At 40.2% G+C, this 12,379-nt stretch overlaps 1 protein-coding gene across 1 annotated transcript; it reads right to left on the bottom strand.

The window, feature by feature from the left end:
• Window positions 1-5,089: 5,089 nt before the first annotated feature.
• Window positions 5,090-11,723, bottom strand: scd (stearoyl-CoA desaturase (delta-9-desaturase)). The gene is made up of 7 exons (XM_076298133.1): window positions 11,573-11,723; window positions 11,063-11,309; window positions 10,060-10,190; window positions 9,517-9,722; window positions 8,655-8,887; window positions 8,045-8,247; window positions 5,090-7,593 (listed from the first exon to the last, which is right to left on the bottom strand). Exons 2-6 carry the CDS (start codon window positions 11,286-11,288, stop codon window positions 8,048-8,050), a joined length of 996 nt encoding a protein of 331 aa, XP_076154248.1. The 5' UTR covers window positions 11,289-11,309; window positions 11,573-11,723; the 3' UTR covers window positions 5,090-7,593; window positions 8,045-8,047.
• Window positions 11,724-12,379: the final 656 nt, after the last annotated feature.

Below are 12,379 nucleotides of genomic sequence, written 5' to 3'. Positions count from 1 at the left end.
GGAACTGTTAAAAATGTACAAGTTATGGGGGGGGGGGGGGGAAGATTGAGAAAAAACAACACCCTTTAGGAAGATGTCATGCTGGATATGCAATGTGTACAAATGCTGTAAAAAAAAAAAAGAAAGAAAGAAAAACTGCCTGATCAGCCTGTTTGGGTCTATGTGAGGGTACATAGAACCGAAAAGGCCGATCAGTATAGTGTATTTTTTCTCCTGTCAATGTGCGGTGTCAAAAAAGTGATATGAACACAAATGCCTCAGAGCTGTGAGGAAGGCTGACAAAGTGCCTCTGTGCTTCATTCATTTTTCTCTCACACACAACTAACCTGTATTTATACTGTCCTGTACTGCAAATGGTGTCATTCATCCTGTATTCTCATTTTCTTATAAAACATGCTAATTGGATGTTGGGTGTGTGAGAGAGATTAATTGTGCCTTGTTTATGTTGTAAATACTAAATAGCTGAAGTTGGTCAACAAAAGTTGAGACATTTTTATCTTAGTCTTCCGTGAAGAAAGAAAGTAATTTCTAGAACCTCCAGGCCTCGTTGCATTGGGCCACATGAAGTTCCCTTCTAAACCTCCTAGATTGTAGATTGGTAGATTTTGGCGGTCAGGTGGCAAATGTGCTATCCTTTACAGCATTTGTTTTGCCGTCAAAGTTTGAAGTTTAGACCTACTGCCTAGCCCTGGCAGCAAATGTAATTTGCTGCCGCTAGGGGCGCGTCTAGATTTCTAGGCTACCTACTGCCCCTATTTCAGACAAATAGGCATAGACCAGTGTTTCCCAAACTTTTTTTCTGGCGACCCACTTTTTAAAAATGACAGACCATCGCGACCCATTTCACTTTAAATCTACCCTGCAACCACCAACATTGTTTTAGGCCACAGGTTTTCCAACTTTTCTATGCCTCCCCCAACCATACATTGCTATAGGATCTAGATAGATAGATCCTGCTTTGAACACGGTAGTGTTGCATTTTGAGCACCATCAGCGTGAAAAGTTGGAAATGACTACTGAAAAGATACGTTTTAATGCGCATCCGAGAGTTTGGGGAAATTCTCGCATGTTGCGCATTCGTCAGCATAGCTGTTTCTGTATTTCTAAAAAAATGTTACGTTGCGTTGCAGACAAATGGGTCCATAACACTGTGGACGTCAATTCCGATGTAAACAGCAAATAACTCAAGTCGTTATATTGTATTGTTGTATTATATTATATAGTCGTTATATCAGAACAAGAGGCTTTTGGGCAATAGCCGGAAGAATGCGCCTTTACTTTGGAGTTCGCGAGGTAGAAAACGAGAGAAATAGTGTTTAAAATGTCTATTTAAATTGTAGCCTAATATAATGCACTGTTGTGCATTTTAAATCAGAAATAAGAATGTGAGGAGGTTGCTATTAACTTTAAAGATTGCATCTACAATCGAAACTATCTACATGCAAATTGAATATCCTTATCCGTTCTATGGATGTCTGCTTTAGTTGACAGCACGGTCACTAGATTTTAATCGGTAAAGTTGAGGAGCTGGTATCTGTTAATGTTCGTGCAAATAGGCGGATTCATGTTCCTTGCAGTTTGCAACTGCGAGATACAGGTCATGGCAGGCGCCCCACAAAACGGTTTCATTTTGAGAGGTAGATATCCATGCTCTGGCTCCCCCTCTGCGATGCGTTCGTCCCCCAGTTTCATGCGCCAGTTTCATGAGCTTTTATGACAAAACCGTAACTGTGGTAGTTAACAAACTACATCCTAATAGAAAACTGTTAACTTACCATTTGTCATTTGATACCAGGAATCAGTTAGACCTATAACACAACATAAATTGTGCTGGGCTGGCGACCCAAATAAATTCTCCTGCGACCCACCCGTGGGTCGCGACCCAGACTTTGGGAAACACTGGCATAGACTAAAAGCAACAGGCAAACAGAACAGCAAATTCCCAGGAGACACGACATATAAAGGTAATACCAGGTAGGCTAAACTCTAAAGGCCACCCGTGAATGCCATTTGTAATGTTATAATGCATGATCACGTTTCATGTTCCACACCACATCCATGCCTGGCACGTTTGCGGCATCGGACCATGATGAGGCGATGTGAATATAGCCTATTATCGGTAGTTCAGGTAGTCACACCTCCACGATGATCTCGGTTCATTGAGAAGATGATGAACCACGAAGAATCATGTCTTGAGTCTCTGTCTAAATTTAAGGCGTACTTTAGGATTGGCCCGCTGGAGTCAGACAAGTTACCCGAGGAGAGTCTGATTGGTTAAATGTGATCAGACGGTGTATCCAAATGAACTGGCTGTGCGCAACTTCTGATTATAATGAACTTGAGTAACCCGTTGACGCTGACGTAATATTTCGTTCAGTTTGGGATGCTGAAATTTCGATGAACTCACGCACGCGCGTACCCCACGCCACCCTCGTCAACCACTGACCGAAAGTAGCCTAACAGGAATTAGTAGCCTCAAAAGTAAGTAGCCTAGTGCGCGATGAAGATGGTGTGGTCCAGAGACTAGGCTGTAGGCTGATAGTCTCCCAAATAACATGTAGTCGAGGCTTTTCGTTGTGCCTAATTCATTTCACTGTTTAATCTATTTAAAATAGCTCAGGTGAGACACGGTTATTAATTTGAACTTGCCAAATTTGATTCAGGTTAACCAGGTTCACGTTTAGCCTGACTGAAAGTGAGTGGAGCCTAATCCAAAAAAGGTTGCGGCTTCAGAGCAGCATTTCTGCCGTAACAAGGTCCATGGATGGAACGTTTTGTATGCTTGGCCGAGTGTAGCCTACACTATTCATGATTTACAATTTAAAGCCAAATAGTTCTCGATCCCATAATGTGGTCACGTTGGATGCATGGGATACATAGTGCGTAAATTGATCACTCCGCAGTTAAACTTTAAAGGGAAACTTAGCAACTCTAGCCTTTTTTCTTCGCTGATTTTCACTTTTGTCGTCTCAGACTATTATAGGCCTACATTCATTTTTAAGATACATTTTTCTCATTGCTCTCAAAGATACTTGAGCTGCATTACACATTTTGTCTGTTTCAACTGTTGGCTGGGCCATCTCTTGCAGGCCGGATATAGATTCCAACAATGAAAATGCTGACTCAGACATCCCGCAGTTGAGTTCGGCTTTTGTGGGTGAGATGCAGGACCGGTCAACAATGCGGAACAGAGAGGGCACGGCGATTTATTTAAGAGGTAATATAATAGCTTGTGTTATGGCATAGTGGGTAGCCTAGTCTACAGCTGAACGAGAGTGTGTGATCTAGTGTAGCCTAATAGGCTTGGCTGATAAGCCACTGAAAAACGTCACTTCATTTTCTTGTTAATTGAAATTTGCTTAATTATATCATAACTATGCAATTTCCTTAAATCAGACTTTATTTATTCACTATGAGTAGGGTAGTGATGATGGCTGTAATGCACATTGTGTGAAAAGTGATAAGAAATAGTAGGCCTATGATGTCACCACGATTGAATATGAACCTCGTTTAAAAAAGGTGAGGATTTTTTGTTGTTGTTTCAAATATGAGGGTGTCCCAGGGTTCAACCCTCAATATCATAAAATAGAATGGCACACGAAAATGGGAAAACAGTATTATTAGAGATTACTGCTAAAAAGAAGACATTTAAACATATGTGTATATCATATGAATCTGTAATGGCAGCAGCTGATTATGTTGTCCATTTAACTTTACTTCAACAGTGGTCATTTCAGTTTTTTTAGCTGTATAGATTTCTTTTCTTTCTCTCAGTGGTACAGAAAAAAATATCTCAATGTAATGCAAATATAAGATTTATGTGAAACTGATACCTGATGAAAACTTTTTAGCTTGTATATAGGGACACTTTTACTTAGGCTACTTTGCTAATAATTCTGGGACTCATTATAGGTGGCCTAGTCCTAAATTTAACTTGACGAAACTTGCAGAATCCCAGATCATGCATCTGAGAAACATACTCCTCTTATAACTGGAATACTACCAAATGTCTTTTACTGTACCTGTGGATGTGACAATCTTATTTCACAGTAATTAATACAAGTCTGAGTTTTCACATTCACAACAGATGAATAATTCATTATGGAGAACACAGTCTACCCTTCAATACTCCTGCTCCGGGTATGTATGTGTGCTCCTAAGCTCACTGCTCCAAGTGTGTGTGTGTGTGTGTGTGAACACTACCCCCGTATGGGTAAAATGTAGAGGACACATTTCTTTCAGTTCCTACAGGACAATAAAGTATAACTTAACTTAATCAGTTGTCCGCACTCAGAGGGGACACTTGTTCCACACAACTGGCTTCTGGGTGGACTATTGGTGAACACAGACGTGCTAATGAATTACACGCAACCCTGCAAGCATGTGGTGCTTATTATGGCCCAAAAAAGAAAGTCCATTGTAACCTCTTGAGATCCCATAAGATAGTGGAAGCTGTTCAGTTTCAGCTGACTTGTTGTTGACATTTAAACCCAGAATAACTTCCTGTCGGATATGAATACATCATTGTAAAATACCAAGAAAAAACAGACATCCTCCTCTTCTCCAACACATTTGTTACAGTGACGTGCTGTGGGAATTAATCAAATATGTATGGCTATTGATGGAGTGCCGAGGCAAACATGGCCTGACCATGTGACTATTGCCTGAGGAAGTAGGTCAGGCTTTGATTTGATCCATTCTTTCTCACTTGAGAGCAAAGGCTTAACCACCTGGAAAGAGGGTGATGAGGTTAGAACTACAGAGACCTATGCACTTGGAGAGAGTGAGAGCAAAAGGGAGAGAGGGCAAGCACACATGCTGCCACAGTAATGAAAAAGCAGAAGAGAGATCTAAAGTGAGCCTTAATATCCTGAAACTCCACTGCTTGAAGGCATGAAAAAGCAGCATTTTGAAAGGGGAAAAAATCTATGCTGGGAGGAAAATGGCTCATCGTCCCTTTCCGTTTAAGAAAAAAAAGTGGTAGCCCCTGGTTTTGAAGTTGTATTAAATATGTTCTTTATATTTTATATATAAATATATATGTAATAATTATATTTCGGTCTTCACGTGAAAGGATTACACACGTATATACAATTGCCTTTTTATTGGATTTTGAAGAGAAATATTACTGTGGCATGACACAGGAACAAAACAGTTATCTTTCCCACTTTGTAGAAAATCTGCACTATTTACAGTAACATACAACATTCCTTGCAAAATGTGCCAAATGATCTTAAGGCATTTAGAATTCAAGAATACTGGACAATAATTGCACTGCAAAAGTTAGAGAAACAGTAATCAATTTAATTACACATTTGAATTCAAACTTTTTTTTAAATATGTCTTCATTTGGACTTTTCTTCAGTACACAAGTACTGGTAAAGAGGGAAGATTCTAGCCTTATATTCTCCCAAAGCATGGCTAAATTGGACTGAATTAAGGGAACTTCAAAATGGACACATGGAGGGGCTGGCATTTTTTGGCTCTCTGCATATGAACCCATCACTTTTTTACAAAAGCAGAGTACAATCAGCTTCCCAGTTTCTAGTTCTCTTCGCAAACTCCTAGCACACAGATTGTGTTGAAGGCCGGCAGCTCTAACAGGGCATACAGAATTACATGTGTCAATAATAGCCAATACAATAATCACCAAGGGGCCGCAGGTTCACGCGAAGGGTTGCCTTTTGTCTCTGCATCTCCTCAACATGAATTAGAGGTGACCAGGGAATGGATGCAGGGCATAAGGCAGTGGGCAGATTCCTGACTCAGTTAATTCATATAGAACATCTACAAACAGCACAAAGGTTCATCCGTACCAATGTCTCATTTGCTAATTAACCTTCTCTTTTGTCTTATCATAGTTACAAGAAACAAATGCAAACATTGCAAATACAGAAAAAAAATTGACATTTCTGGAAAAATAAACAAGAGAACCCCAAACAAAAAAAATATAGTAAAAAAAACTTTTTGGGACATTTCAGTCACTTTGGCCAAGTAAAAAAAAAAAAAAAAATGGTGGAAAAACATATTGCCCTAAGAAAGAAAAAGAAACATCACAATTTTTTCTCCAAGCTTCTAGTAGTTTGTAGCATGCAGTACAAATGGTCTTAGGTAACTACATTACATTTAATTTGTGAGGCCAACACCAAAACACCTCTGAAAACGAAGGATAACTTAATAATGGAGACCACTTCTCTGTACAATCCAAAGCACTAACTAATCTGGCATTGTGGAAACCAAGTCAGTCTGTTAACGCTATAGGATGCCTGGACTTACACAGATGATAGCACTAGCATATTCACTGAAGATGGAAAAGATCTTGCCAACACATTTCCATGCTTTGATCAAATTTGATGTACAATTAGCCATACTGCAAAGAAGCTGATAAATATGTATAACACAAAAAAGGAAGGGGGAGGGGGCAAATGTTAGGAATTCTTGCCATTGCATCTTAAAAGCAAGTTGAAAAAAATCAGTTCTAACCAAATTTTAGCCAAATAACGTGACTTCATGTGGCCTGAAATAGAAAACGGGACAGTGGCGTATGACAGGAACTGTCATGAGCACCTTGAAGGTTTTAAGGTCCTCAGCTGACGGTGGCAAATTACATAGAATAGCCATCTACTCAATGGCAGTGTTTGAATCCAACAGTTACACTTTCAACATGTCTAACGTTTAGTAAAACTTGTCTTGAGCAGCGAGCTGTTTTCGAGGGACTTCCTATTGTCCTCTTTCCATTGAATCATTCATGACAATGGGCTTACACGACATTCTTGTATTCTAAATGCGTTTCTGCAAATGACAAACACACTATCACATTGCAGGAATGCAGAATATAGTAATAAATGGATAAATTATGGAGATTTTTATGGAGTGAAATTACTTGAATCTGACTGGCGTATCCTTTGAATCATTTAGCTGTGTAACATCTGAATTCAAACCATTCATTTTGGAAAATTTAGCCAGATCCCATTTTTAAGATGTGAGCGCCAAAACGACCTTGTGTCTTGTAAACTGGGGGTTACTATGAACCTGTCCAATAACACAGGCTGTAACATGGTTTACGGTTTGCCTGTGTAACACAGCACACAAACATGACAAATTAATTTTCCTCCAGATGTCTGCAGGTTTGTTTTGTTGTGATCATAGACGGGAGCAGCATATAATATTACAGAGTTCCTTATCAGGTTTACCGTCCTATCAGCACACTGCTCCATCCCTACTGTAAACACTATGAAATGCAGCAATGAAGTGACCAAAAGGCAGTTTTTCAGTGCACAAAAAAAAAACCTCATGTATAATTCGATTAATATAGTTTATGAATGTGAAAGTGAATGACCAAAAAAAAAAATTATAATACCAAATAACATTAGCCTACTTCTCATAATTCCAACAGGGGGAAAAAAAAAATTAAAGCTATGGGCACAACTGACTTCACCTCCGGTTCACAGGTTTTTCGAGGTGCGACTACAATGTATAAAGATATGCACCTTATACTCTGATGGCCTTTGTCTGTAGATGTATCTGAAGTTTGAGCAACCTAGCTTTGTTAGCCAAGCCCCAGTGGTAGGCCCTGGACCGGATGCATTTAGCCTGAGAAGAAAACAAGAGGGGGGAAAAAAGAGGAAAAAGAAAAAAAAAAAATACAGACATGAACACCCACTTCCTGGTACCGTCTTCCACTTTTCTATTAGGGTCCCTTCACTTAGGTAGCCTGAAACTTATGGATAATGGTGACTCACATACAGCCTGACAATTTCTATTGCTGCATTTACAGTCAGAACATAAACAAAACATTCCTGAACAACGCAGGTCATCGTTTCCTTTTCTGTTTTTCAATTTTCAAGAATGTAGAGATTACTGAAGAAAAAAAATGACTAGTTTCTAACAACACAAGTGTAAAACCAAATCAGAGAAATAGTTATGTCTGTATTCACAAAATGTGACTTCAATTTTCTTTCTAACATGATTTCGGTTTTGAGTTGCAAACCTTTTTCTTAAAGGAAATGAAGATGACAGAAAAGATAAAAAGAAAGAAGAAAACCTTTCAGCCACTCCGAATGCTTCCATCTCCAGTACGTTTGGCACGTGCTTCGACCAGCTCACGGGCAACTCGCTTGCAGTCTTTTGCCAGGCCCAGGAAACACATCGAGTCAATGAAACAGGTTGTGAGGTTTAACCTGCAGCCGAACTCGCTTGTTGCATAGTCATAAGGAAAAGTGTGATGATAGTTGTGGAATCCTTCACCTAAAAATCCAGAATAAACCTTGATCAACACAAAAGAAACTCAAGGTGCAAACCACTGCCCATGTGATTTTAGTCTAGAAATAAAATAATTATCTTAATCAGTTAGAAGATGTAACAAGACCGTATTCTATAACTCTAAAACAAGATGAATCTTTACGACTTCAGATTCTGTATAGATCCCTGTTACCCCATGACTAAACATGACCATTTTCTCTGAGAACTATCCGGTTTTAACCCTTCAGCAGGGGAGTTTTGAACATTCTACCTGAATATTCTGTTCCGCAACAATGTAAGATTCTAAAATTCCATGTTCAATTCAATGAACCCAGATATTCTTCAAAATGTTCAATTTCCAACATTCCCGGCTTAAACAATGGCTAGAACTTGAGAAGAAGCCCCTGACGTACCTATTGCGCTGAAGGTGACCCATCGGTTCTCTCTGGGGTTAATTTTAACGTCATAGGGCCGGTTCCCCCACATATGGGCAGCACTATTGACCAGCCAGGTGGCGTTGAGCACCATGGTGTACCTCAACAGCGCGGGGACGAAGTAGGCAATCCACAAAGTCTCGCCCCAAAAGTACCAAGGCACGAACATTGGCACAAAGAAGCACATCAGGAGTACTGAGAGCTTGTAGTACCTGGTGAGGACACAGACATAACATAAGATATTGTACTAGTGAAAAAAACCATGCACCTGCTCCACTATTGCACCACAAAGCTCTGCTTTAGGGACCCAGGCAGAACTGGTGGTTTTGAACCAGAGAAAACTTGCCTTTGTGTGATCTTATGGTAGGATTAAGCATGGCATGGCCACTTTACAAGTCAAATGAATACCCACTCCTGGTCCTGAACTGTTCGTTTTTTAGTTAAGCTGTTTAATCTACTTAGCGGGATAATGATTATCTTCTTTGGCAGCACAACTTATAAGAGAAAAACTCAGAGGTTCAGTATAGGCCATGTGTTTATCTGCTCAAAATACAGCAGTTTATGGCCTCCTTCTTTTTATGAAGAGAACCAGAACCTGTGGTTCCCTCTAAAAAGTGTCATGAACCCGATTGCATCCGTTTATTAATCCCTGCAAGTAGTCCCTGCTGACAGGATGTTCATGTTCCACAATTCAGGAATGAAGACAACAATATTCCCCTACATGGGACATACAAAGTGAAGGCGTGCAGTGAATTTCAAAATCAAGGCTGTAAAAAGACATCAGCTGTGACTCAGTGCTAGTGCAACACAAAAATATTGACGAAAGCGCAAAACCACGTACTTCCTCTGAAACATGACCACTTTGTCTGCCTTTAGGTCGCTGAGCTCCAGCTTGCGTCCCTTCTCGATGACGTCGGGGTGCTTTCGCACCAGGAGCCAGCCAATGTGGGCGAAGAAGAATCCCCTCAGGGCATTATGGGGGTCGGCGTCCGTCTCTGAGTATTTATGGTGGACTCGGTGATCCCGGGCCCACTCAAAAATATCATTCTGTGCAAAAGAGAAGACGACGACTACAGTCAGCAGCAGATTCAAGACTGGGCTAGGCACTTAAGTGTGGCATTGACTATGTTCTGTTTTCACTACATGCACCTCACTGAAACTAGCAATAAGATCTTGGAGGCGACTTGTCTTGTCAGGAATACTCGTAAAATAAATAATCACTCCCGAGTTGCAGGTTAGGTTTGGCTGAATGAAAAGAGTAAATTATGCCTTGGGTTGACATATTACCAATGTAGTCTGCCTGTGGCTCTGAGTATGTATGTGCATGAATGCGTGCGAGCACATGTCGTAGTACTAATACTACTAAAATATGCACACACATTACCTGGAAGGCCATAGAGTTCGCAGTGGCAAGAAATATCTTCAGAGGTAATGAGGCTTTGTAGGACCGATGACTCCAGAGTCTATGTGCTCCTGCAGTTACTCCCAAAGCACTTACCAAAAAGCACAAAACAGCTGAGAGAGAGAGAGATGAAATGAGATGTCATTAATCACCAGTGGTGGTTAGAACTCTCTGTCCCCTTGCTTCAATTGAAACCCCTGCTACAGTCTGCTGCATGTCAATTAAACCTGTGGCCTGGAACTGAGGCAGACATACAAAGTAGGCAGAATATAGACGAGTAAGATGTTATATTGAGGATGCTACATCCACAGTTATATAAAATCACCTCTGCCATTTCCACATTTTGTAATCGCTCATATTACAAAACTAGCCAGTGGCATTCAGTGGTACTGCAGTTTGCATCAAAGACCTCATTTTAATGGCTACAGCTGCGATAGACATTTGCATTTTCCAAATTAAAATATAGCAATAAGCCTACAACAAACTGTGGCCTACATATTCAAATCACACGTCCTTTGCATTTATAAACTGGTTGTAAATAAGTAACGTTATAATGAGTTGAATTGGTTATACAGGAAAAGACTAAGCTATCACTGCAAGTTTGATGCTTGTCGTAACTTGTCCTAATTACAGAGATCTGTACTGTGTCCAAACACGTAACGCTAACCTACATAGAGGTCAGCAATTGTTTAGCATGTCATTTTTAAGCTTTCATAATATCATATCTTTGGTTAGCATGCTTGTTACGTCTCATAAGAGGCCACAGCTGCAGCATGCACTACCGGGTATTTGCCACTGCCCTTCTACGCAGATACTAAGATATTTTTCCACGAACAGGGGGGCTGTGAGAGATGGACATGGACGGCCCCGCTTAACTGCGCCACAACAGCGAGCAAGTAAAAAGCACACAAAAAAAAAATCCTTGCTCTGGTTTTGGATAATAAAATCAATGTATCATACTTAAATACATGAGATATTTACTTACACCACGCCAAGGTCATAGAAGCAGCGGATGGAATGAGTAACAACGCATATAGAGAGCCTATATGCAATAAAGACATCAAAATGACGTTTTTCCACACGATTGTCCTTGGAGGCTTTGGACCATCTTTTTCTTTATAAGTGTCGTCGAACACATCATCCCTTGGCCATGCATCCGTAGCCGCATCTCCATTTCTGTGTTTGGTATTTTCTCCCTCCGTTTCAGTCATTTTCCACAATGATTTTTTTTTCTGTAAAGACAGCAGACATTTTTGTTCACGATATACATACAATCAATCAAACAATACTGATAGGATTTAACATTGATGCACTAACGTCGCCATTGTCTATTTAGGTTGATACAGCGTGGAAACTAAACAAGCGGGAGAACTACTACAGGTAGCCTACATAAAGCATGTTTAAGTCATTCGCTTTTGCCTCTGTTGGCAGCCTGACTGGTTCATCCAGATTAATCTGTTTTTTGGACAATCACAGCAAAACAAACTTTACTCACCAAAGAAGCTAAAGGTAACCTACAAAGAATCCGTAAAATCGGCTGAATAGGTGTTTGGTAATGAATTACTCCAGTGCAATATCAACACCAAACAATAAGCTGTAGTTATCCCAGTGATGTGATGACTGATGCTGTGTTCACCTAGGCTGTAGTTATGGAGAAGGAATTTCTCAGTCTGCAATTGGTTGGTTAGAATTTGATGCCACCTCACTCGGAGAACCTCATTGGTTGCCTTTCATCTGCTGTTCACGTACTAGGCTACACCACACTCTTATTCATTTCTTGCCAGATTCAGTTATGGTGGAGGTGGAGCAACAAAATAGATTAGAATTTCTAGAAAACATGTCCACGCTGATGTTTTACAAATTATTTGCATCAGATGACAAAGGATCATTTTGAATTGACTACTGCGTTGTATAGGCTACAGGTGAAACCATGCCGTAGTCGCAGGTTACCCCACTTATTTGTCACAACATGGCATAGGCTAACCTATATTCAGAGGTTTCTCGCAGACTGTGGCACTTCCTGTATTATACATACTTTCACTTTAACACTGACGTATTGTTGATATGGTTTAATTGTGTTGGAGAAGACCACCCCTACTTAGCCTAGGTTATTAGCTGGTCTGAAAATTCACAACTACCTGATACATTCCCTTTGCCATCTTTAAATATCACAGATATCCACAGGACCCGTGAGAGAACCTGCATTGAGAGTAGGCTACATCCTGATGTACTTGATGTAGCCTATGCCTTGCCCATGCATTGAAAGACTGACATGAGAATGAATGTCGTTGGTGCTTTAATG

The sequence above is a fragment of the Alosa pseudoharengus genome, unplaced genomic scaffold (assembly GCF_046254945.1).
Source record: "Alosa pseudoharengus isolate Yale_2024_CS ecotype anadromous, Long Island Sound unplaced genomic scaffold, YU_APseudo_1.1 YU_APseudo_1.1_scf_21, whole genome shotgun sequence".
Classification (NCBI taxonomy): domain Eukaryota; kingdom Metazoa; phylum Chordata; class Actinopteri; order Clupeiformes; family Clupeidae; genus Alosa; species Alosa pseudoharengus.
This window is presented reverse-complemented; position numbering and strand designations above follow the sequence as displayed.

Bases quoted from the DNA above. Each gene is read 5' to 3' on its own strand.
- scd (XM_076298133.1), bottom strand. From the start codon at position 11,288: ATGACTGAAACGGAGGGAGAAAATACCAAACACAGAAATGGAGATGCG. The intron at 10,191-11,062 runs GTAAGTAAATAT...TCTCTCTCTCAG, and splicing joins TTCTATGACCTTGGCGTGGT to CTGTTTTGTGCTTTTTGGTA. The intron at 8,888-9,516 runs GTACGTGGTTTT...TGTCCTCACCAG, and splicing joins GTGGTCATGTTTCAGAGGAA to GTACTACAAGCTCTCAGTAC.